At 51.5% G+C, this 26,798-nt stretch overlaps 1 protein-coding gene across 1 annotated transcript in view; it reads right to left on the bottom strand.

Moving 5' to 3' along the window:
- Positions 1–618: 618 nt before the first annotated feature.
- Positions 619–26,798, bottom strand: part of ZNRF4 (zinc and ring finger 4) — a 66,097-nt gene continuing 39,917 nt past the window's right edge. Inside the window, 1 exon segment of the mRNA XM_065873849.1 lies at positions 619–1,785. Within this exon segment, the coding sequence (XP_065729921.1) occupies positions 619–1,785 (1,167 nt within the window).

Below are 26,798 nucleotides of genomic sequence, written 5' to 3'. Positions count from 1 at the left end.
ATCCATAGTTCAGTTCATCGTAACCTACCCAAGGTGCTCTCTCGGTTGAATCAAACGTGCTATGCTGATGTAAGACATGAACACTCAGGAAAAGCCGGGCAAGGCGTCCATGGAAACTATCTCTAGTCCCTTTGCAACTTTTCTGTAAAGCTAAAATTATTCCAAAGTAACAAGTTTATCTTTTGTTTAAGATTTAAATGAATAATAAGCATGTGGGAAATCAGCCACTCCTGTGCCCAGTATCGGAACGGAGGCACAGGGGCCCTGTCGCAGGGCCACCAAGGACATGATACACAGCAGCCCTGAGAATACCGCCCCCCCGCCCCCATATACCCTCACTCGCCCACAGATGCCAGGAGCCAGCCTTAGGCTCAGCTTGCCACACGCGTGGCATGACGGGCCAGTCCGCCCCACAGCAGCCAGGGCAAGAATCCGCTTTCAAACTCACTTTATTATCTAGTCTCCAGACTAGAAACACTCCTCACTTCTACCCTCCCCGCCCCAATCTCCACCAGCCAGGGGCAGCGGGCCTCAGAGGGGTTCTGGAGGCCCCTCCAAGGATTCGCTGGTCTCAGTTGCCCCCACGGAGGTGGCACTCCAGTGGTGGGGGGTGCTGGCTCAGGTCAGCAGCTCCAGCCTCCGGGATCGCAGCCGGGTCTGGATGGCCCAGATCGGGGGGCGGTGACCAGGCAGCGAGGGGTCCTCCTCGTACCCATAGCTGCTGACGGTGGAGTCAGAGCTGTCCTCCGTGCTGACCACCGACTGCTTGCATACGGGGCAGGAGCGCCGGGTGGGCTGGGAGAACCAGGGGTTGATGCACTTGCAGTGGTAGGTATGGGAGCAGGGCAGGATCTTGAGCTGGTCACCTTCCTCGTATTCATCCAGGCAGATGGCACACAGGTCGTGAAGCCTCGTGAAAGTGCTCACCTGGGCCCTCTGGCTGGCCCACGCCTTGACCACTGGCCCGCGGGCCCACCAGGCCCGCAGCCAGTTCCATAGATACCACAGAACGAAGAAGGCGGTCACGAGCAGGGCCAGGACGCAGCCCAGCACCCAGGAGATGGCCAGCATGGGGTGGCAGTCCAGGTCCGGGCAGGCCGGGTGGTCGGGCAGCAGGAGGATGTGGACCAATTTATCGCAGCACACGATGACCCGCAGGTCCTGGGAGGTGGCCTCGCCCACGAACACCGAGGGGATGGTGATCTGGCACCGCAGGTCCTCGTAGACGTAGGCCATGAGCACCAGGTCGTCAGAGCGCACGTTGTACACAACGGCCGCCTGGAAGCCGGCCTGCTGGGCGTGCAGCACCTTGAGGTCAAACGTGCAATCGTACCGGCGGATCAGCACGATGGCACCCAGGGAGCCGTTGCCCAGCCGCGGGCCCTCGATGGGATGGCACGCGTTGGCCGGTCTGGCCTCCGTCAGGTAGCCCCGCACACCTTCGGGGGCTAGGGGCACCCCGATCAGGGCCGGCAGGTCCGCAAACTCCACGGTGCTTGAGTTACCATCCAGCACGGCTCGCACCACCGCCTGTGTGGGCACCAGCAGCCCCAGAAGGATCAGTGAGAACCTGACTGCCCCCAGGGCCAGGACTGGCCAGGGCTGCCCCATGGCCAGCCCCTCCTCCTCTGGCTGTGGTGTGGAGCTAGGTCCCGCTGGGGACCACGGACAGGAGGCCTCCAGGCATCTCCAGGACCTCCCAGGGGGTCCATGGCTGGGGTGTGAATGGAGCTTGAACGGGTGGCTCATAGGCAGTTAGGCGGAACAGCTGGGACCTGCGTGGCCCTAGACAGAAACAGCTCCTGGTGGCAGCCCAGCCTGCATTGTGTCTTTGAAGGCTGGTCCCAGGAGGAGCTGACCTACCCAGGCGGCCTTCCTAGCAGATGACGCTGAGACCAGGAGCACCCAGAGTTCTAGATGCCCCTGGCCTCTGTGACATCATCCTGTTACATCCTGGTCCCTCACCCACACCCCCCACCAAGACAGAATTCCTGGGGGGCTGGGCAACCTTCGCAAAAACTTCTGGAAGGCTCAGAGCATCCCCAGCTCCTGGACCTCGTAAGGCCCAGAGGTGCCACAAAGTGGGCTGGCGGCTGCCCCACCACCACCCCATGGCTTGGATCCGGCCCTCACACTTACATTCCGCCAACATCATCTCCCCAAGCCTCCTAGGGACCCACTGAGGAAGGGGCTAATTTCCCCCCCCTTTAGAGATTTCCAGGGGACTCAGACTTGTTCAGGGCACCCTCTGCCCATGAGGTCTTAGAGCCCAAATCCCAGATATCCTCCCTCTCTTCCCCTCGCTCACTCTGCTCCAGACACATGGGTCTCCTTGCTGTGCCTCCAACACACCAGGCCCGGTCCTGCCTCAGGGCCTTTGCACAGGCTGTTCCCTCAGCCTGGAATACCCTTTCTCCCTGTGATCGGCTCTTTCTCACCCTTCAGGTTCTCAGTTCATATGTCCTCAGAGTCTAACTGACTTGATATGGGGGGAGGGAGAAGTGCCAAGGTCAGGGCTGGGCTGGCAGGAGTGGGTGGTCCAAGTCCTCAGCACCTGCACTGGCTTTATTCTCTCAGGTCAGAGCTTCCTTTCTAGCCGGGTCTCCAGCTGTCCCTCATCCCTCAGCCAGAGCCCTGGCCATCAGCCTCATGACCCCCCAACTCCTCATACCCAAATCTCCCACCGTGAGTCTGCCACCTGGCTGGGCAGCCTACTCAAGCCCTGATTCCTTGCTCTGTCATTGACAAGCTGTGTGATGCCAGATAAGTCACTTAAGCTCTCTGGGCCCCAGCTTCCAGATCTGTAAAATGGGTGTGATGGTGAGAAACCCGTCTTGTAGGGCTGGTGGTATGAGAATTAAATGAGAGAATGCCTGATTGGCATTCAGCATAGGGTCTGAATTTTTTCATTCTCCCATAACAGACCTGCCTCCAGTTCACAACTCTTTCAGTTCATCACCACATGCCAGCCAGGGATATTTCTAAAATCTCAATCCTCCGGTCTCTCCCATGCTCTAAACTCTCCCATGGCTCCCCATTGCCCTCCAGATAAAGTCCATGTTCATTTCTGTGTCCTACAAGCTCTCCCATGGTCAAGCCCCTGCCAATCTCCAAAGCCTCAATGCTTTTCTTTCTTTTTAAAAAATTATTTGTTTATTTATTTATTTATTTTTGGCTGCGTTGGGTCTTCGTTGCTGCACGCGGGCTTTCTCTAGTTGCAGTGAGCGGAGGCTACTCTTCGTTGCGGTGCATCGGCTTCTCATTGCAGTGGCTTCTCTTGTTGCAGAGCACGGGCTCTAGGCTCATGGGCTTCAGTAGTTGTGGCGCATGGGCTTCGTTGCTCCTCAGCATGTGGGATCTTCCCAGACCAGGGCTTGAACCCATGTCCCCTTCATTGGAAGGCAGATTCCTAACCACTGTGCCACCAGGGAAGTCCCCTCAGTGCTTTTCAATGTTCTAAATGCATCATGATTTGCTGACCTCTAGAACTTTGCAAATGCTGTTCCCTCTGCCAGGAACAGAATTCTCTCTCCTCAACCATAGTTTGCCAGGCTGGCTACTTATTCTTTAGGTTTTCTCAATTGGTCTAATACCTCCCAGAGCAGGCCTCGGCCAATGATAGAGAAGAGACACAGGAGTGAAACAGGCAGAAGGCCATGTGACAACAGAGGCAGAGATTGGAGGGATGTGTCTACTAGCCAAGGGATGCCAAGGGTGGCCAGCAACCACCAGGAGCTGGGAGTGAGGCACGGAACAGATTTTCCCTCTGAACCTGCAAGAAGGAATCAACTGGGCTGATACTTTGATTTTGGACTTCCAGCCTCCAGAACTGTGAGGGAATAAATTTCTGTTGTTTTGAATCCCCTGGTTATGGCAGCTGTAGAAGTGAAGGCACAATGGAATCCTTGTCCTAGGGTCTGCATCTGGGTGAGGCCAAAAAAACATGAGGTGTCACCGCACTGAGACTGGAGGGTAAGGATGAAGTTGGTGTAAGGGGGCAGAGAACAGCATGTTGGGGATGCAAATGGCATGTGCAAAGGTCCTGAGGTGAGCGAGAGAGAGAGAGAGAGAGAGAGAGAGAGAGAGAGAGCTGAATGGTTGGATATGACAAGCCATTCAGAGTGGCTAAAAAGAGGGTCTTACTCAAGGATAGGAGAGAGATGGGGGAAGGAGGGGCAGGACCAGACCCAAACCTTGAATGTCGATGGCCTTGGGGTTTACACAGAGAATGACGAGGAGCCACAGAAAGTTTAGAGTAGAGGCGGGACATGACTGGATTTTGTTTCCCGTTTCTGCTCTATATATTTCTGCACTGTTTGCATCTTTTGCGATGGGAATAAATTCACTTATTCCTCCTGAAATAAAAGAGATTTATGTTTCTGAAAGAGCCCTCTGGTTGTTGCGTGGAGGGTGGGTTGTAGAAAGAGAGAAAGAGGTGGAGAAGCCAAGGAGGCAGCTGTAGCATCAGGGGAGGGACTGGGGAATAGGACAGAGAGACTAAGAGGGAACTATATCCCTGAATGAGTGAGTGGGTGTGAAGGACAAAAGGGGAGGTGACCATGAATGTCTCCCCCCGGGGCTTACTTCAAGAAAGACTTGTTTGGTGCTACAGTCTTTAATATCTTTCTGGCAATTGCTAATTTCCCTAAGAGACAGGTCCTTGGCCCCGTTGGCATTTTAAAACATCCGTTTTGTTTTTTTGTGTCTTTGTTTCTTGTGAGTCCCATCCCTTCGTGGCAAGAGATATGGGTTTTTCGTTTATGACTCTCACAAAATTTTCTTTTTAAAAAAAGATAAAATGTAGATCCTTAGGGTAAAGGAACAGGTGCATGATAGTAGGGGACAAGAAGAAAGAGTTCTCCAAAGATGGGCAGTTGATAAATAGGGTGTATTAGTTTCCTAGGGCTGCTGTAACAAAGTACCATAAACTGGGTGGCTGAGAACAGATGTATTATCTTGTGCTTCTAGAGGCCAGAAGTCCAAGATCAAGGTGTTGGCAGGGTCGCACTCCTTTTTTTTTTTTAATATTTATTTATTTGGCTGCACCAGGTCTTAATTGCGGCATGCAGGATTTAGTTCCCTGACCAGGGATCGAACCTGAGCCCCCTGCATTGGGAGCGTGGAGTCTTAACCACTGGACCACCAGGGAAGTCCCAGGTGGCACTCCTTCTGAAGTCTCTTCTGGTGTGCCAGGGAATTAACACCCTGAGGAGCAGCCCAGAAACAATGAAAAATGGAGGCGAGTGGACAAATGCCCCATCTCTCGCTCCTCAAATGAGATGACTCTGGGGTGCACATCCCTCACCATCTCCTAGAGGCCCCCAGTGAGACTGGGCCCCAACTGTCCCCATGATAACTTGCTCCTGACAATGCTTCCTTCATGGGTTGCCTTCCTTTTCCTGTCTCCCTCTTGCCACTCCCCTCCCAGTGTTTGCTGAGATCACTTCCAAAATAAATAACTGGCATTCAAATCCTTGCTTTGGGGTCTGCTCCTAGGCCAACCCAACCTAAGACGCTGCCTGAGAACAGAAGAATGCACAAGAAAGCAGAACAAAGAGACCAGGAGAGACCCAGGTCCTAAAAACGTCATTTGAGCACTTCAGTCCATCTGAGCCTGAGGGCCATACAGACGTGTACCCCTGTGACATGAGCCAGTTATATGCCTCTTTTTGCCTGAGAGAGGATGTCTATCCCCACACAACAAACCTCATAGGGGAGTGGTGAGTCTTCCAGAACCTCATAGGAGAAGACACTAGGATCAACTGTAAGTTTGATTTTCTTTTTCTGCTTCATGCTGTCTCCTTCCCCAAATATTTCTAGCAAGAACCTACTTTGATTATGCTGGAGGGGACATACCATAGATGACTGGTTCCTCTGACTGTTAGTTATAAAGCACATATCAGATGGGGTGATGAGATGTGCCAGTGTTCACTCTGATTTCTCCAGAAGTCAGAGTCACATCATATTCCTTCCTTGGTGCATCTCCTGTAAATTGGATGCTAAACTTGCACATACATGGGCGGGCATGCAGTACACATACCCATCCAGCAGGATTGCGATTCAGGAAACCCGTGTGGCCCCAGGGGGCTGGGGCTTGAGCTGGAGGGGGGTGGACTTGGAGGTCTGTCAGGGGTCCTTGATAAATTGCCAGTGAGTTATCCACAGGAAGGCTGCCCTGGGCCCCTCTGTCTCTCTGTTTCTCCTCTCTACGTATCTCTATTTATGTCTCTCTCTCCCTCCTTCTCTATCTTTGTGTCTCAGTCAGGGTTGCTTTTTGTCTTTGCCTCTTTTGTTTCTGCCTCTGTCTCTGTCCCTCTCTCTCTAACTTTCTCTCTGTCTCAGTCTTTCTATGTCTCTGTGTCAATATCTCTATTTGTTACTATCTGTCTCTGCTGTAAGTCCTTGTCCTGAGATTTCTGTCTCTGTCTCTGTCTGTCCCTGTCTCCCTATGTAAGTTTTTTGGTCTCTGTCACCCTGTCCCTGTGTCTCCTTGTCTAATTTACTCTCTTTTCTTGTCTCTCATGCTACTTTCTGTGTGTGTGTCTGTCTCTCTGTGTCTTTCTCTGCCTGCCTCTCTCTCATCCCCCACTTCTCAGTCCCACACCTGGCCCACAGCAGATAACCCACAGTGGGTTTTGTCAGCTTGAAAGCAAAGGCACATCTCTGTGACATGGTGAGAGAGGGGAGCTGGGTTTAAGGCCCAGCACAGTCCTCACTTACTGGCTGAGTAAGTCCCTCCCAGTCTCAGCATCACACCTCCCCATCTGTAAAATGAAGGGCATCAATGCAGAGCCAACAGTCTCTGAACACAATTGCCAATGGACCTTCCCACTGTCTTTTGAGTTTGGGGCTGTGCTTTTTCCTACTTTTGCCAGGAGGAAGCTAGCATGCAAAGGGGGGACCATCCTCCCCAAGTGCCACAGCTAAGAGGAGGAGGGACCATCTTCCACGCCCCAGGCTCCCCAAACCTCCTGCCCTTGCTGGGCGAGGCATCCAGCTGCCCATCACAGACTTGCTGTCTGAGGTCAGCTGGCTTCATGTGTCTTCCCACCTTTCCTCTCCGAGGTCCCAGTTCTTTTTGTTTGTTTTTTTTTTTTTTGCTGTATGCAGGCCTCTCACTGCTGCGGCCTCTCCCGTTGCGGAGCACAGGCTCCGGACGTGCAGGCTCAGCGGCCATGGCTCACGGGCCCAGCCGCTCCGCGGCATGTGGGATCTTCCCGGACCGGGGCACGAACCCGTGTCCCCCGCATCGGCAGGCGGACCCTCAACCACTGCGCCACCAGGGAAGCCCGAGGTCCCAGTTTTTATGATAGAATAATTAAATTTGTGAAGACAGAAAACATTGCTGAGGGGAGGGGTCTGTCTGCACAGGACAATGTGCCAGGTGATGGGTACACAGTAGTGACCAAGACAAAACTCCTGAATTTACAGAGATTATATTCTAGCTGAGAGGAGGGGAGATAGCCAGGACACAAATTAACTGAATGAATAAACCATCAACCAGCAAAAAAAATAATTTCAAGGTGGGACGTGCTATGAAGGAAATCAGGCAGCATTAGTTGGTGCACTCAGGGAAGGGCTCCCCAAGGTGGGGACATTTGAATGGAAGCCCGAAGTGAGGGAAGGCCTTCGCTTCTAGAACATCCTTGGGGTGCCACCAAATCATACTTCATGAGCACCTGGGATTTGTTGATTGGTGTCCTTTCAAATCAAATATTTGCTCATGCACCTGCTGTGTGTGCACCAGGCACTGGGGACACAGGAGCGACTGGGACAGACCCAGCCCCCACCCTCTAGGAGGCTCTGTCCAGCAGAGGAAGAAAAGCTTCAAACAAGTGAATGAGAACGTTTCACAAGACAATGTGGAGATAAGATAAAGCGTCTAAGTATCCAATCAATGGAAGAATGCTAGAAGGTGTGGGTGAAAGTTTAAGGAGAAACAGGCTGGTTACATATTGTCAAAGTAACCCTCCCACGATATTTACAGATTTGAAAGGTAAGAAGGTAACTTTCCAGGGGGGAAATGTGGTGCTGTCCTAACCACGCGATCAAGGTTAACATCACTGGTGATGAGATAGAGCAACTTCCTGAGTCTCTTGACATCCTACACCAAGAAGGATGCAACATCACCCTCGTGGGATTCTGGGCTAAAACGCACGACCCCAGTCCAACCGTGAGCAGACGTTGGACAGATCAGAACTGAGGGACCTTCTGCAAAATCCCTGGCCAGTGCTCTTCATAAATGTCAAGGTCATGGAAGACACGGAAAGACTGAGGAAGTGTTCCAGAGTGAAGGGCGCCAGGGTGATATGACGATGAGATTCACTGAGCGATCCTGGGTGGGATCCTGGACACTCATGGTAAAACTTCAGTAAGGTCTGTAAGTTTGTTAGTAATATTGTACCTGTATTACTTTGCTGGTTTTCATCATCTTACCGGGTTACATATGATGTTAACATTAGGGGAAGCTGGTTGGAGGGTATGCAGGAATGCCACTTATATTTCTGCTGCTTTTCTGTAAATCTAAAATTATTCCGAAAGAAAACATTTTTTAAATAAACAACCAAAGAGGCTTAAGGCACTAAAATGAAGGACGATGGGGAGGAAGAGGGAGAGGAAGCAGGGGGAGGAGCAGAGCCTGGCCTATCTGGGCTCCCTGCAAGCAGCCCTGAGACAGGTTTCGGGTGCAAGCAGTTTATGTGGGAGGTGATCCCAGGAAGCCCCAGGAGGGAGTGAGGGAGTGTGGGAGGGATGGGAAGAAGCCCATCCAGGGTGCATTCGTGAGTAGGTGACTGTGGTGGGCAGATGGGGCTCAGTCCCATTGGGGACCTCTGCAGAGCGTGAACTTCAGAGTTGCCTGGCTCTGGGAATGAGGGAGCTGGGGTATTTACACTCCTGTTCCTGCCGGCCATTGGTTGGGGGCTGCTGGAGGGAATGGCACGAACTCTGAGATACTTCTCACCTGCCATGGGTGTGAGCAGAGCAGGCTTAGGCAGAGAGTCAGAGCTGGGATGCCTCCCAGCAGTGCAGGGAAATGGTGAGGGCCCAGGGGATCTGGACAGGCCGACAGCATTAGCTGAAGAGACTTTACAGCTGCACTGACCAATACGGCAGCCACCATCTACCTGGGCTTATCTCAGTTCATTAAAATGAAATAAAATTAACCATTCAGCTCCTCACTCACACGTGCCACCTGTGGGTGACTGTGTTTGGTGGCACAGGTCTAGAACATTCCATCAGTCACAGAAAGTTCTACCGGACAGCACTGCACTGGAGGATTTTAAGCGAGAGAGTGGCATAATCCAATTGAGACTCTAGGAAAATCCCTCTGGCTGCTGAAGGAAAACAGTCAGCTGGGGGTAAGGGTGGAAGCCAGCAGCCCAGGAAGGAGGCAGGGGCAAGCTGGAGGTGACGGAGGCTCGGACTGGTGCGGTAGCAGTAGGGGAAGTAGCTGTTTGGAAATGGCATCACCAGTGAGTCCTGACCGTTTGGACCGAGGTGAAGGGAGAGGAAGAAGAGGAGCTGAGATCTGGACTCCGCTGTGAGCAGCAGGGGACGGTGGGAGGCCTGTCCCTCAGATGGGGACCCAGGAGGGAAAGCCAATTCAGGTGCAAACGCTCGGCTTTGTCTGGGCCCCCCAGGGCCTGAAGGGTCAGGGAGAAGTCCAGGGGGACATCCAGTTGGCAGTTGGACTCTAACGGTGGAGACCTGGGTAAACACAGGAATCTGGGCCCTCTGGGCCCAACTGGCAACTACTGGGCCATGATCTAACTTGGCAGGCGGAAGCCAAGCCCCGTCCCCAGGCTCGAAGGCACAGCTTGCCTAAATGCTAACAAGTTTTGCCTCCAAATGGTGGCAGGGTATGCGTGTGTGTATGTGTGTGTTTAATTCTGGAATGAATTTAATTCTAATTCCGCCGACTTTGGGGATGGGAAACAGCTGTCTTAATGAGTTAAACAGTGGGTTTAAAATAGCAAGCATCTGTTCGCAGTCTGAACTAGCACCTGCTGAAGCTGCTCGGAGGCTCTGGGGCTCACAGTTTGGGGGTCCTCTGGGGATGGTGCAGGACATGGGGTTAGCAGGTCCAAGAAGCAGGTTCAAAGCTGGCCCTGCCACCAGGCAAGTTACCTCCCCCTGGAACTTCTGCTGCTTCGTCTGTAAAAACAGGGTCTGTTTACCCACCACACTGAACCGTACTCTGTGCTAGAACCAGGTGCACAGCTGAGGATGGCTCAGGCTGGTCCTGCGGGGGTGACAGACCGTGAGCACATACCCCCAGAGCTCACATGCCTCCTGGCTGTGTGGCCTGAACCTCTCCGTGTCTGTTTCCTCATCTGTAAATGGAGATAATAACACTACCCAACACACGGAGTTGTTTAAAAGCTCAGATGAGGGACTTCCCTGGTGGTGCAGTGGTTAAGAATCTTCCTGACAATGCAGGGGACACAAGTTCGAGCCCTGGTCTGGGAAGACCCCACATGCTGCGGAGCAACTAAGACTGTGCGCCACCACTACTGAGGCTGCACTCTAGAGCCCGCGAGCCACAACTACTGAGCCCACGTGCTGCAACTACTGAAGCCTGCGCGCCTGGAGCCTGTGCTCTGCAACGAGAGAAGCCACCGCAATGAGAAGCCCGCACACCACAGAGAAGAGTAGCCCCCCGCTCGCCGCAGCTAGAGAAACCCTGCACACAGCAACAAAGGTCCAACACAGCCAAAAATAAATAAATAAATAAATAAATAAATAATTTTAAAGTTTAGATGAGTTAAGACACGTGAAGTCCATGCTTAGAACCAGGTCGGGCAGACAGTGAGTGCTATGTAAATGTGTAATGAGTTTTTGTTTTTTTGTTTTTTTTTTTTTTTTTTTTTTTTTGTGTTACGCGGGCCTCTCACTGCCGTGGCCTCTCCCGTTGCGGAGCACAGGCTCCCGACGCGCAGGCCCAGCGGCCATGGCTCACGGGCCCAGCCGCTCCGCGGCACGTGGGATCTTCCCAGAACGGGGCACGAACCCACGTCCCCTGCATCGGCAGGCGGACTCCCAACCACTGCGCCACCAGGGAAGCCCTGTAATGAGTTTTTTAAGTAAATAAATGTATCATAGAATTCCAGAGAGGAATAAGAGCTAGGAAGAGGAAATCACAGGGTGATGGATGCCACAGAGGGGACTGGGTGGAGCTGATTTAGACAGGGAAGTCAGGGAGGGCTTCCCTGAGGAGGTGACTTTTGAGCTGAGACCTGAAGGCTTCCCACGTGTAACTCAGGAGTGGAGCATTCCAGGCAGAGGGAATGGCAGGTGCAAAGGCCCTGTGGCAGGACCATGTTTGGGTATTCTGCAAATAGAGAGGCTGGCATGGGTGGAAGAGGAATAGGGCCAGAATTTGAACAAACCTGTAGGTTGCATTATGGAATTTAAGCTTTACCCTAAAGGCACTGGGGAGCCACTGTGGGTTTCAGCTCAGGAAAGAGTGAGAACTGATTTGCAGCCAGATTTACGGCTCTCATCTTGGTTTCTGCTTGCATTTTTTAAGCACCTACTGGACACCTGGCCCTCATGCAGAATCAGAGTTGCTCATGGCCAAGTTGGGAAAGAGAAACACGTTGAAATGCCACACGCTTCTGTCCCAGCTCGGCAGAGTGCAGCCCACGGGTGACGTTCTGGGCACAGACAGCCCTGCGTTCGAGTCCCAGCTCTGCCACTTCCCAGCCACATGGCCTGTCCTCAATCTCTCCTTCTTGCGACTGAGCTGTCTTCTGGATGGAACAAGACGATCCACGCCCAGCGCTTCGCATGTGCTGTCATCACGTTTCCAAAGCTTAAACTAACTTCTTAAAAAGCGAAACGCACACCTACTATATGACCCAGCAATTCCACTCTTAGGGATCTGCTCAAGAAAAAGAGATCACACATCCGTACAAAGACATGTACCTGCAAGTCCAGAGCAGCCCCAAACTGGAAACCACCAAACTGTCCATCAACAGGTAAATGGATAAGCAAACCGTGGTCCATACGAACCATGGAACATTCCTCAGCTGTGGGGAGGAACGAAGCCCTGAGACAAATGACACGGAAGCCAGATGGAAGAATGCACACCACGTGATACCCAGAAAATGCAAACTAACGTATAGTGACTGAAAGCAGATCAGCGGTTGCCTGAAAAGAATGGGAGGGGGGGGCGGTGAGGGGCAGTAGGGAGGAGTTACAAAGGGACCCAAGGGACCTGGCGGGGGTGATGTGCCCGCATGAAAACACATCCAACTCACCCTTCAAATATTTGCATTTTACTGTATGCAAACTATACCTCAATAAAGCTATAAAAACGAATGAAATAACCCCTTCCCCCAAAATGCCAAGCACTTAGCCCAGTGCCCAGGGTGCAGGAGGTACCAGCTGGGTTGCAAAGTTCGTGGGTGACCATAATGGGGGTGGGGGACAGGCATGGGGTTGGGGGAATTTTGGGGGAATCTTCCTGAGGCTGCAGTCCGGGGCCACAAGCTTGCCCCAGATACACTTCCTCCCCACCCTTGCGCTCCACAAGCCTCCATCCGGGGAAAGGAGCCTCGCCAGCCCGCACTTCACCCAGGCCCGGAAAAGTAATTTCTTAACGTTCTGCTCTCCGCCAACAAGACACAAGATTAATTACAGCCATAAACACATTGGGCGCCGCCTAAATATTTCATAGGTCTGTGCGTGCACGCGCGCACACACGCAGCTCTCTCGTTTTTTTATATTTTGTTTTTAAAGGAGGCTGCAGGTGGACACATGGGGAGATTTCCCCCCTTCTTCCCTCCCGTCCCTTCGCTTTCCTTTCCCTCCTGTTCTCTCCTGTCTTTTCTTCATTCCTTCCCCTGCCAGAAGGGTCTCAAGGATATGGGGAGCTTTTGCCCTGGGTTCAATGGAAGAATGAGTTTCCCTGGCTGCCTCTTTGCAAGGTGGCAGATGTGCCAAGAGGATGTAGGGGGTGGCAGGGGGTCTGGGCATGACCTTACTCTCAGGGGAAAAACTGGAGGCCCCTATGTCATTATGGAAAGTGGCCAAGAGCCCCCTCCCCCTTCCCAAGGATCAACACTCGTTTATTCATTCGACAGATGTTTCCTGGGGCTGTGGAGTATGACAGTTTAGAACACAGACTTGGGATCAGAGGACCCAGTGCAATTCAGCCTCGACAATTTCTTGGCTGTGTGACCTTAGGTGACTGTCTTTACCTCTCTGAGCCTCGGTTTCCCTGTTTGCAAGACGGGGATAATAATTGTACCCTATATCACAGGGCTGCTTTAAAGCTTAAATTAGACCTAAAATACTTATAATGTTCTCAGTGTGGGGCCGGGTATACAGTAGGTGCTCAATAAGGTTAGCTATCATAAGGAGGGTCTATTACTGTTTGTTGAGCTCTGGGCCCTGTCCTGGGAGCTGGGAATGGAGGAGCAAAGGAGACCAATGGTTACCACCTGCCATGTTCAGACCTTATTTCTTCTTTTTTTAGCCCTGCACTTTACATATGGAGGCTCAAAGCCATGAAAGGATTTGGTCAGAGACTCAGTGTAGGATATGGCTGAAGGAACTCAGAGATGCCTCAATAATCTCAAGGTCTCTTCTTTTTGCTGATGCAGAAATTGAGACCCAGAGAGGGACAGGGAAGTCTCCCATTCCTCCAACTCTGTGCCCAGCCCCAGGTCTCAAAAGGGAGCCCAGAAAATTTCCTGTCACGTCCCTGCCTGTCTTTGGTGCTGCAGTGTTGGGAGCCGCCTGCCTGCAATTTACCAAATATGACAGTGTCTTGGCCCCAGTGGTCCAGCCTGAGCCAGTGGCATCTGCAGGGCTGTCACCTCCCACGCTGGGTCTGAGTAATGGAATGAGAGTGAGAAACTCAGGCTCTTACCGTGTGCCAGAGCCCAGCTGGCCAAGAGCTTCTGCAGAATTGGGGGATGGCCGGAGACTCTCAACAGACCTACGGAAGGATGGATCATAACCCCATTAGACAGATATGGAAACTGAGGCTCCAGGATGGAAAGTAAGTCAACCTGTGTTACACAGAAGATACTCATCTGAGTGTCTCCTATTGCTGACCCTGGGTTTCAGGTTGCAGACTAGCAGTGGCCAAGACAGACCCAGGAGCAGCCCTCTCAGGGCTCAAGTCCAGAGGGGAGGATGGGCAATGAGCAATAAACACTATAAATAATTGTATGGTGTGTTGGATAATCAATGCTGTGGGGAAAACAACGAAGCAGGGAGAAGGTATAGTATGTCAGAGACGGAAGAGGGTGAAATGATAAGAGGGGCTCACTGAGGAGATGACATCTGAGCAGACACCTGAGGGAGGTGAGGGAGGGAACCATGTGTGTGTGGGGGGAATCTGAGCAACGGTATTCCAGGCCGAGGGCACAGTCCATGCAAAGGCCCTGGGGCAGGACTGTGCCCGGCGTGTTGGAGGAACAGCAAAGAGGTCCTTGTGGCTGCAGCACAGTGAGCGACGGGGAGAGAGGGAGGAGGGGAGGGCAGGGAGGGGACGGGGCAGGTCGTGCAGGGCCTTGTGGGCGGAGGGGAGGACTTGGGCTTTTACCGTGAGGGAGGTGGGAGCCCTGGAGGGCTGTGGGCAGAGGAGGGGTGGGGCCTGACTCAGGTGCTCACAGGTGCCCTCTGGCTGCTGTGGGGAGGACAGACCATGAGAGGTGAGGATGGGAACTGGAGGACCCAGGCAGTTATAGTTATCAATAGTAAAAGGCCATGGGAGGAGACGGGGGAGGTGAGATTTTGCCCAGGTGGTCTGGGAACGTCTCTCTGCAGTGGTAAGCTTTGAGTTCTAACTGAGTGAGAAGATCTAGGTAAGAAAGGGCATTCCAGGCAGAGGCCACAGCCAGTGCAAAGGACCTGAGGCAAGAACAAACTTGGCCTGTGTGAAGATAATGGAGACCGAGTGAGATGGGGAGAGGGATATGGGAGGAGAACACAGATTCTGGACCAGGTAGAGCCCTGTGGGCCCCAGTGAGGTGTTTCCATTTTATTCTAAGGCAATGAGGATCCGTGCCTTTGAGCAGGGAAGGGACACAATAGGATAGATGATGTGGGAGGCCGAATAATATGCCCCCAAAGATGTCCTCATCCTAATGCAACCCGTGACTATGGTTCCTCACATAGTGTGGTGGGATGAATAGTGTCCCCGCAAAATTCATGATCACCTGGAACCCCAGAATGTTACCTTATTTGGAAATCAGCTCCTTGCAGATGTAATTAGTTCAGGATCTAGAAATGAAATCATCCTGCATCTAGGGTGAGCCCTAAATCGAATGACTGGTACCCATGTAAAAAGAAGAGAGACTCAGCCATTAAAAAGAATGAAGTAATGCCATTTGCAACAACATGGATGGACCCAGAGATTATTATGCTAAGTGAAGTAAGTCAGACAGAGAAAGACGAATACCATATGATACTGCCTAAATGCAGAATCTTAAAAAAAAAAATAAAAATGAACTTATTTACAAAACAGAAACAGAGGGCTTCCCTGGTGGCGCAGTGGTTGAGAGTCCGCCTGTCGATGCAGGGGACGTGGGTTCGTGTCCCGGTCCGGGAAGGTCCCACATGCCGCGGAGCGGCTGGGCCCATGAGCCATGGCCGCTGAGCCTGCGCGTCCAGAGCCTGTGCTCCGCGACGGGAGAGGCCCCAATAGTGAGAGGCCCACGTACCGCAAAAAAAAAAAAACAAACAGAAACAGACTCACAGGCTTAGAGAACGAACTTATGGTTACCAGGGGGAGGGTGGGCAGGAGAGATAGATTGGGAGTTTGGGACTGATATGTGTACACGCTGCTATACTTAAAATAGATAACCAACAAGGACCTACTGTATAGCACAGGGAACTCTGCTCAATATTCTGTAATAACCTAACTGGGAAAAGAATTAGAAAAAGAATAGATACATGTATATGTATCACTGAATCGCTTTGCTGTACACCTGAAACTAACACAACATTGTTAATCAACTCTACTCCAATATAAAATAAAATTTTAAAAAAAGGAGAGCACAGAGACCCAGAGAGAACATGGTCACGTGAAGATGGAGACAGAGATTGGAGGGATGCTGCCACATGCCAAGGAACACCTGGGGCCACCAGGAGCAGGGGGCATTTATGTGTATTTAACCACAATAAAAATTATTTTTTCAATGTAAGACGTAACACTATATTTGGGGGGTACTGAGTTTTCTTTTGGGGTGATTAGAATGTTTTGGAACCAAAAGTGTTATAACATTGGGAATACACTTAATGCCACCAGGTTGGTTAATTTTGTGTGATGTGAATTTCACCTAAATTTTAAAAAGTAATAATAAAACAAAACAAAACAAAATAAAACCCCTTGCCTTGGGTACCCCCCGTTGACATTCTGATGCAAATGCTTCCAGAACTTTCTCTGCCCACATGATTGTCCTGTGGCTTCCTCTTACCGCTGTCCACATGTCCCTAAGCAGTCCACACCTGCTCACATAGCTGACCTCATCCTCTGTCACAGCTGTGTAGTCATCACTTATCCGAGGTGCAGGGGTCACCCACCCCGGTGGTGGGCTTCGGGCAGTTTCCGGTGGTCTGTCCTTCAATGCCAAAGTGACAGTGACTGGACATATCTCTCTGTCACTCTAGAACGGGGGCAGAGGCTGAGTTCGGTTTATTTTGAGTTTCACTGGATGCTGCTGACACCTCCCAGCGTGTGTGGGAGGGTGTTTGTTCCTCATCTTTCTGCCCTCGAGCCAGGCTGGGTGGCCAGGGCTCTCTTCCTTGGCCTCCACACCTCTACTCTGTACCCCTCCAACCCATTCCCAAGGGATATATTTACACATAAAGGAGATCACAACCCAAACATCCTCCCAGGGCTCCATAAAACCCAGGCCTCCCCCTGGCCCACAAGGCCCTGCACGACCTGCTCCGTCCCCTCCCTGCCCTCCCCTCCTCCTTCTCTCCCCCTCGCTCACTCTGCTCCAGACACACGGACCTCCTGGCTGTTCCTCCAACACACCAGGCTCGGTGCTGCCCCAGGGCCTTTGCATATGCTGTTCCCTCTCTGCCTGGATCACTCCTCCCACTCACCCCCTTCTCCAGGCAAACTCCTCATTTTGCAAATCACAGGTCCTGTGTCATTTCCTTATTCCAAACTCACTGAGGAGGGAGACAGAGGTGAAGGGACTGAGAGACGGTGAGATTCTCAAGGGGAAAAGCCAGACAAAGACCGGAGAGGAGCGGGTGGGGAGCTGGGCTTGGGGAGGGTTGGGAGGGTGATCTGGAGGCTGAAGAGGATGCTGGGCTGCAGTGCCTGTGGCTGGTCCCCATTGTGTGGAGCCCCCACCCCCCCGCCACCAAGCCACTGGCTCTTACACATCAACACTCGCCAGAAATGAAGGAAATATTTTCTCTCCGATGACACTTTTGGCAAAATACAAATCCTCCAGTTTTTTTCCATGCAAAAAACATGTCCATCAAAACTGTCCCTGCAGTGTCTGCTGGAGAGGGAGGCCACTGGGTTTTGTCCGGGGATTGCGGAAAGGGCTCCGGGGAGAGGGAGATGTAACGGCCTCGTGTCTCTCTGCAGTCAGAGGGTGACACAAAAACAGTAAGAATAGTAATAAAATAGCCCCCCGTTTGCCGAGCGCTTGGTCAGGGTTGGAAGCTCCGCTAACTGTATTTGCTCTGTGCAACTCCACAATTATCTCCATTTTTCAGATGAGGAAGCTAAGCCCAGAGAGGGGAATACACCTCCCCAAAGTCACACAGCAGAGCCAGGCTTTGAACCCACAGGCCACTCAACTTCCCAGGGATGCCTAGAAGAGCCCCTTCTCAGAAGGGAAAGGGGAGGAAAGGCAATGGAGACCAAAGGATCGGCATATGCAAGGGCTTCAAATCAGGTTCCATTCAACAGTTCTAGCTGTGGCCAGCAGCCCTTAGCTAAATCAGTCTGTGACTGTGTAGAGCCTAGGTGCATAAGCTGGGTCCCCAACCAGATCCCCAGCCACAGTGGTGATGAGGATGGGGTGTTCCTGGTGTCCTCCAGCTGGCAGGTCACATCTTCCCTGACTGCCTACATCGCCTTTGTCACATCCTGGTCCCCACAAACCCCTAAGCCAGGGGTGAGTGTGAGAGCAGCAGCTGTGCGACCTTAAGCAAGTTGCTTAACCTCTATGTGCCAGTTTCCCTGCTGGTTAAAGTAGACATAAAAAGTAATCCCTAACTCCCAATTAAAACCATTAATGTCCCCAAAACACTTGACCCACGGTAGGTGCTTATAAATGTGGAATATATTTAGGTAAGTGGTTCCTGACCAAGGACTGGGTAAGCCAGGGGGCATCTTCTTTCCTCCCCACCCACCCAACCCAGGGAAAGGTGCAACCTCTAGAAAGGCAGCAGGAAGTTGGCTCTGGTGTTCTGGAGCCCCAGCTGCCGCCTGTTCCCGTGGTGAGGGGATTGACTTTTCTAGAACGTTACCCCTCCTCCCAGTTTCCATCTGGAGCCAGCACTGCTGCATAAATTCTGCTTTACGGCTGTTATTGACGAGGAGCGGGGAGAGCAGCCCTAGCAAGGCCCAATTAATTTTCCTGTCTGGCATCTGTGCACTGGGCGAATTTCTGAGCTCCTGGAGGGAGGGGGGCAGAGCCAGCTGGGGACAGGCCAGGCTGAGGACAAGGTCATGGGCAGGCCAGGGCATTCTAGACCCCCATCCTAGGAGTACTGTTCAGAGAGTTCCAGATTCTGAGCCCCAGGCTCTTGTCTGGAAGGTAGGATAGGAGCTATCTGTAAATTCTGAATAAACTCTGCAATTTTTAATTAGGATGAAAATGAGGGTTTCACCCAGGAGACCCTTGAGCAAAAACCCAAAGGAGGTGAGAGGGAGCCATGTAGGTTTCTGAAGGAACAGCTTGCCAGCAGAGAGAACAGCCCGTGCAAAGGTCCAGGGGCAGGACCATGCCTGGTGTGTTGGAGGAACAGTGAAGAGCCCGTGTATCTGGAGCAGAATGAGCAAGGGGGAGAGAGGGAGGAGGGGAGGGCAGGGAGGGGACGGGGCAGGTCGTGCAGGGCCTTGTGGGCTGCAGGGGAGGACTTGAGGTTTTATCCCAAGGGAGGTGGGAGCCCTGGAGGGCTGTGGGGCAGAGGAGCGGCGGGGCCTGACTCAGGTGCTCACTGGGGCCCTCTGGCTCTCTGCGGAGAACAGTTGGGGATCCACAGTGAAAATCAAAGCCCACTTATAAAATTCTCCCTGTCCTGGGCCCCAAGCTGTGACCACGAGGCCTCCTTCCTCTTTAAAAGGAAAATTAGTGCATGTGAGGAGGCATTAAAGCAAGTTCTTGATGAACTTCTTGTGAAGATAGAAATGGTCTATATCTGTCCTGTCCGATATGGGAGTCACCAGCGGCATGTAGTTTCTGTGTCCAGTGCAACTGTGGGACTGCATTTTAAATTTATTTAATTATTTTATTTTTTAAATCGTGGTAAAATACTCATAGCATAAAATTTACCGTTTTAGGGCTTCCCTGGTGGCGCAGTGGTTGAGAATCTGCCTGCCAATGCAGGGGACACGGGTTCGAACCCTGGTCTGGGAAGATCCCACATGCCGCGGAGCAACTAGGCCCGTGAGCCACAACTACCGAGCCTGCGTGTCTGGAGCCTGTGCCCCGCAACAAGAGAAACGGTGACAGTGAAAGGCCCGCGCACGGCGATGAAGAGTGGCCCCCGCTTGCTGCAACTAGAGAAAGCCCTCGCACAGAAACGAAGACCCAACACAGCCAAAAATAAAAATAAATAAATAAATAAAATTTAAAAAAAAAAAAAAAAAAATTTACCGTTTTAGCCGTTATTAAGTGCACAGCTCCAGTGGCATTAAGTACATTCATACCGTCATGTGAACAGCCCCACTGTCCATCTCCAGAACTTTCTCATCTTCCCAAACTGAAACTCTGTCCCCATTAACTGACTTCCCATCCCTTCCCCCAGCCCCTGGCCCCCACCATCTACTCCCTGTCTCTATGGACGTGACTCCTCTAGGACCTCCTGTGAGTGGAATCAGACAGTATTTGTCCTTTTGTCACTGGCTTATTTCTCTGAGCGTCATGTCCTCAAGGTTCATCCACCTTGTAGCAGATGTCAGAATATCCTTTCTTTTTAAGGTTGAATGATAATCCAGTGTATGGATGGACCGCATTTTGTTTATCCATTTATCTGTTGATGGACACTGGGGCTGCATCCACCTCTCAGCTATTGTGAATAATGCTGCTATCAAGATGGATGTACAAACATCTCTTTGAGACCCTGCTTTCAATCGAATTTTATTTTATTCTGATTAATTTAAATTTAAATAGCCACAGGTAACTAGTGGCTACTGTATGGGACAGTGTGGTGCTAAAAAGATTCCAAAAGACTTTGAGAGAATGAATTTTCTCTTTATTCAGTGTCATTTAATGCCCTGTCTGAGCCAACAAACGACATCGTATAAGTCACCCCCACTTATTAGCATCCCATACTATAACCTCTTGTTCAGAGTGGGACACGGCCCAACAGCTTTAGAACTAACAGAAGAGCCCATACCCAGTATGAGGTAGCCTAGACCCACCGCCACCTCCTCCCCAGGGGCAGGTGGCCTGGACCCCATAGGCGTAGGGATGATGGGCACCATGTCCTTAGTTACCCCTCTCTGGCTTTTGCTACCCATCCAGCCTTGCCTGCAAGAGCCCCAATGCAGCCACATCCCACCCCATGACACTGGGCCTCGTTAGAGTGGTGCCATGGAGTCTGGATGGGGAGTATAGAGCTCCCTGCATGTTACCTGAGCTGTAGAAGAGCCCTGAAGGAAATGTCTAAGTGGAAATGTATCAGTCAGCTATTGCTGTGTAACAAAGTACCCACAAACACAGCAGCCTAAAAGAACACATTTACTATCTCAGTTTCTGTGGGTCAGGAATCCAGGCATGACTTAGCTGGGTGGCCCACTTCAGGGTCTCTCATGAGGCTGCAGTTTTGGTGTCTCTGGGACAATAGTCTCATCAGATGCTCAACTGGGGAAGGATCTGCTTCTAAGCTCCTGCAGGTCGCTGGCAGGACTCATTTCCTTGTGGCTATAAGCCTGAGGGCCCCAGCTTCTTGCTGATTGTCAGTTGGATGTTGCTCTCAGCTTCTAGAGGCCACCCACAGTTCCTTGCCACATGATCCCCTCCAGGGACTATTCTCAAAATGTCTGCTTGCCAGTAAAAGAAAAAAAGAGTGGCAAGGCTGCTAGCAAGAAAGAGTCTTAAATAAGGCAGCATAATCACAGAAGTGGCTTCCTATCACCCCTGCCATACCCTGTTGCTTAGAATCAGGTCACGAGCCCCACCCACATGCAAGGGGAGAGGGCCACACAAAGGTGTGGGCGTCAGGAAGCAGGAATCATGACAGCCACCTTAGTGTCTGTCTGCCACAGGAAGCAAAGGGAGGGAGACGTTGCAATGGCTCTGGGCCCCAAGGGGTTTCTGAGAGAGAAAGAAGGAAAGGAGGAAGAGGGAGGAGCTGAGGGTAAGAGAGTCTGGGAATTGGGAGAAAGACATTAAATCCAAACATATTTTTGGTATCCCTTTTTTGTCCAGGCTTGTGTGCAGAAAAGACACAGCCCCGAGACCTCTTGGAGCAGCACTGATACTCCCAGCCTGGTGTCATATCTGCTATGATGGGCGAGAGGGATGCACAGGACACTGGGGGAGCCCTGATCCACTCTGTGTGTCACAAAAGGCTTCCTGGATGAGGCAGCCTCTGTGCTGACCCCCAAGGATGAGACAGGCAATGGGATTCTGGGAGGAGGGACCAGCACGAGCAAAGGTCTGGAAGCCTGAAAGAGAGCAGAGCAGCATGGTCATGGAAGGGGGTGGGTGGTGAGTCATCACTTTGCCTCTGAGGGAGGTAATGCCATACCCATTGTACAGATGGGGAGACTGAGGCTCAGAGAGGTGAAACCTCTCCAGGTCACATGGCTCGGAAGAGGAGCATCCTCGTTCGTCAAACGGATGTTTGAGGTCCTTCTGTGCTCTCACACCCTGACTTTGAGATCCTCTTTATAACCTCCAGGTTAAAAACAACAACAACAAACAATGACAATAGTAGTAGCATTTGTTGAGCACTTTCTATTCACGAAGTAGTGATACTCTTGTAAATGCTCTATATACACAAGGAGTCAGCCAGGGGTCAAATACGACCCAACACCTGTTTTGTAGATTTTTTAATGGTTGGGGGAAAAAAAATCAAAGAATAATATTTTGAGACACATGAAAATGATATGAAATTCAAATTTCAGTGTCCATAAATAAAGTTTTATTGGCACACGGCCACGCTCATTCATTTACGTATCGTCTATGGGTGGGTTTTGCACAACAATGGTGGAGCGGATTATATGGTCCACAAAGCTGAAAACGTTGACTTTCTGGCCCTTTACAATAAAAGTTTGCTGGTTCCTTCTGTTGGTGTATTAACTCCCTGGAACAGCTCTATGAGCTAGATGCTACTGCCTTCCTCAGTTTACACAGATGGGGAAACTGAGGCATACAAAGTTAAGGGGCTTGGCTAAGGTCACAGTGGATAAGCGGCCAAGCAGGGATTTGAACCCAAGTCTGTTGGACTCCACGTACGTATAGTGCTGTCAGCTCCGCACCAGACCTGGTCATGCCCTCTGGCCCCACCCTCAGCACTTGGGGTTGGGAGTGCCTGGATCCAGCTTTTTCTGCTCCCAGCCTGGGGAAGGCGTGGCAGTGAGCAAGTGTCCAGGGCAAGCTTCCTGATTCCACCCTGCCTTCTCCAGTTGGGACTATCCAGAAAGATGGCCACTTCGGAGCAAAGGAATTAAACAAACTCCATGCCGGCTGCTGCCCTGTTTTTCTGACCTCAGCCAAGAGGCTCACGTTCCGAGCCGGCTGACTTGGGTTCAAGCAAATGCACTTGTGGGCAGAGCTGAGAAGGGCCCGCGGCATCAGGGATCCGCACAAAGAACTCTAGCCCGGCCCCCTGGGGGCCTGTGCTATTGGATTGTGTAATCCGATCCCCCCGGGGGAGGTGCGGAGGCAGGGACTGTATGAGCAAACACTGGGAGAGGGGGACCCTGGGAAAGGAGAGCCTGTTCTGTAAAAGATGAGCTTCTCATTGTGACCGGGAGTACGAGGGGAGCAGTGGGAAGAGAAGGCTATAATTTGCTCATTTGATCTGTCAATCAAGTGATGAAGGTTGCTGTTTCTTTGTCGCATGCTATTTGAGAGATCTGATACCTGAAAAAAGGACTGTCGCAACGCAGGCTATTCCTGCTGGGCTCAAACCTGGAAGGATATGAGGTTAGACATCTTGCTGCAGACCTCTTGTTAGGCTCTCTACGCAGAGTCTGAGAACAGAGCAATGCAGAGAAAGCAGAGCAGAGAGACAGAGAGAAATGAGCTCCTGGATTCAGCCACACCTGAAGCTCCTATCCACCCGGTCTTTCCACTTACGACCTGGGCATTTATGTATATGGCTAATGCATGGTAACTAATAATGCTCTCACCAAATATTTCCTGACCTCACCTTCTGAATTATGGAAGATTAGATTATTACTCAGCAAATTCCAACAGATCCCCAAACTCCACAGGAGAAACATATTTCCCTGACTCAGTGATGTCAGTCCCAACCATGAGACTTGCTTAGGCCAAAGCGATATGAGCAAAAGTGATAGTGTGTCAAATCTGAGCTGAGGCCCTAAGAGGGACTGCATTTTTCCGCATGCCCTCTTGTGCTACTGCCTTTAGCCATGAGACAAATATATCTTGAGCTGCCACTAATCCAAGGATGATGAGAAACACATGGACCAGATCTGGACACTGAGTACTGAGCCCAGCTGACCTACAGATGTGCAATGAGAAATAAATGCTTGCTGCTGTATGCCAAAGAGATTCGGTGAATGTTTGTCACACAGCAATAGCTGACTGTTACATGAGCACATCCATGAATGGTTGGACTGGGTGGGGCTATATGACTAGTTCTGGTATACAGACCAGGAAATGACCTGTGTCGCTTTCAGGCCAGAGCATTTATTGCTAGTAAGAGAACCTCCAGAGTTCTCTTTCTCTCCGACACAGAGACCAACAATATTCTAGACAGTGGCTGCTCCGTCAGCCAGCATCTTTGAGTCAGGTGAATGAGGCAGGCCCCCAGCCCAAAAAACCACAGTGACTATACAATGTGAGTGAAAAATAAATGGTTTTTTTTGGCCGTACCACGCAGCACGTGGGATCTTAGTTCCCAGAACAGGGATCAAACCCACGCCCCCTGCATTAGATGCGTGGAGTCTTAACCACTGGACTGCCAGAGAAGTGCCGAAAAATAAATCTTTGATGTCATTAACCTCTGAGACCTAGGGGCTGTTTGTTACTGCAGCAAAACCAAGCCTGATCTAACAAATAAGATTGGAAGTTTTTTGACAGTTTGGACAGAAAGAGGTGATGCAGGTTCTGGATGAAAGTGAAGACTCCCGATTCTAATAGGTAATGTTGATCAAGCCCTTCCTATGGTCCAGGTGCTATGCTCAGTACTCTTCCTGAGTGATTTCATTTAACCCACATCCCCACGCTACCAGGTAAGAATTGATACTGACTCTGTTTTACAGACCAAGACACTAGGCTCAGGAGGGAACATCACTTGTTCAAGGTCGCTTACCAGGAAGTGGTGGAGCCAGAATTGGCCCCTAAACCCGTCTGACTCCAGAGCCTGCCTGTTTCCGGGAGCTGGCTTTCCTCCGGGTATGATGGTCCGAGCCTCTGCAGCCGTGTGGTTTATCACCCCATCAAGGAGACTTGAGGCCACAATAGAAACCACATGTCCACAGGCCAGAAAGTTGCTCCAACTTCCACAAATCAACAAAACCCAGTACCTTTGCCAGGGCAACCCCTGGAGCCACTGCCCAATGCTTCCAGCTCCTTCCACCATCTCACCACGGTCCTACCCCAAATACCTGGGACTCCCTCTCTGGTGAGACGCTAAATATGGTCGGTCCTCTTCTAACTGCATTGTAACCACGTGATACGTGACCAGCTGCAGAAGACTTGGATGTTTCCATGGCCCCGACCCTTAGGTGTGACGTGAGCAAAAGAGTTTCTCGGCTGGTGTCAAGGACTTTGGAAAACACCATCTTTCATTTCTTCCCTCCATAGCTTTCCTCACCTTCAAACACCCCCTGCCACATACTTACTTATTACTGTATCCCATGGACTCTGAGATGCCATCAAAGAGAAAACCCACCCTTGTTTTATATCCTGCTAAGGATGAAAACATCCCTGCCGATTAAGTCATGGCACAGGGGAAGAAGACACATCCCAATCTCAGAGATGTTAAAACAGGAAAATTGAGCATCTTAGAATCAGTGAAATGTGATGAGTTCATTGTTTGGTGACTGTCTCTTCTGCTAGACCCAAGAGGCAGGATGTCGCTTGTCATGGTTGTTGCTGAGTTTCCGGTGCCCTGTTTTAACAGGGCCTGGCACACAGGAGGTGCTCAGTAAATACTGGTTGAGTGAATAAACGAATGAATGACCTGATTGATCTGATGCTAAGAAGTTTTCAAGCACGCTCTCATTTTATCCTCATCAGGAAGCCATCACCAACCTCTGCATTTAATGGAGAAAGGAAACCAAGGCCCCCAAAGGGATGATGACCTGCCAAAGCCATACAGTCAAGCCTGAGATTGACCTTCCCGCTCCGAGGCCTGGCTCTGGCCCACAGGCCCCTGCCCCCTGATTCCCCATTGGGCCATCCAGGGCAGCTCGGGTCCGACTTCACCCTAACATCCTTCTAATCTTCCCTGCAACCTCTTTTATGAAAACCTAATCACGCCCACCCGAAAGTCGACATCGAAATTACTGCCGAGCCCTTGACTTGAGGTAATTAAGAGCATTTTGGGACGCCTTGCTTGATTATAAAGCAGATCATCCACTCAGAATGAAAATTCAGGAGGCAAATTGCTTTTGTTGCTGCCACGATGCTATTTTAAACCCACGCGCTCTCGAGCTAATAACGGCCCATCACTCGTCACTCGGGCTGTCGGCCTGCTCTAGACGCATTTGCATGGCTCTCCACTGCTGTTTACAGCCGTCACTCCACCAATCCTGGCACCCAAGCCTGGAGGGACCCCTGTCAAGGCATCAAGCCCAGTGGGACCTGGACAGCTCTGGATGTTGCCCCCAAACCTGCCCCCATCTCAGGGGCACCCCTCGGTTTGCCTGTCCCCACTGCCCATCACAGGCCTTACCCTGTCTGCCTGAATCCCAGCCTCTGCTCCTCCCTGGTCTCCCTGCCTCCAATCCCAAGCCTTCCCATCCATCCTCCCCTAAAAAGCTCCTAAAATCTGATCCGGCTACTCACTCTCCATCTTCACCCAGCTAAACCCCCTGGACCCTTTGAGAGTCAGCTTAGAAGTCACCCCGACCTCCAGGCCGGCTCAGGGGCTTCCTCAGGCTCTTTCAGCTGCCTGCATGATTCCCATCAGAGCTCTCTTCACCCAGTGGTGACTACCCAGTCATATGTCCATCTCTGGACTGTGAGCTCTAGGAGGACAGGGCAGGGTCTGTCTTGGTCACTGCTGTGTCCCCAGCACTCAGGTCAGGGCACTGAGCTGGGAGGTAGATACTGAATGAATGAACGCATGCATGCATTGGGGCAAGAGGTGCTAGGGACCCTGTGGATCTCAAGACATCAGGCCCTCAGACAGCCCCTGTCTCTGCCCTGAAGCTCACCATCCCGCAGGCCTGGAGCCCTCACTCTCCTTGCTTTGGTCCCTCCTTCGCCAACCAG

This window comes from Phocoena phocoena, chromosome 3, assembly GCF_963924675.1.
Source record: "Phocoena phocoena chromosome 3, mPhoPho1.1, whole genome shotgun sequence".
NCBI lineage: Eukaryota > Metazoa > Chordata > Mammalia > Artiodactyla > Phocoenidae > Phocoena > Phocoena phocoena.
The sequence above is the reverse complement of the archived record's forward strand: the minus strand, read 5'-3'. Positions and strand labels throughout refer to the sequence as shown.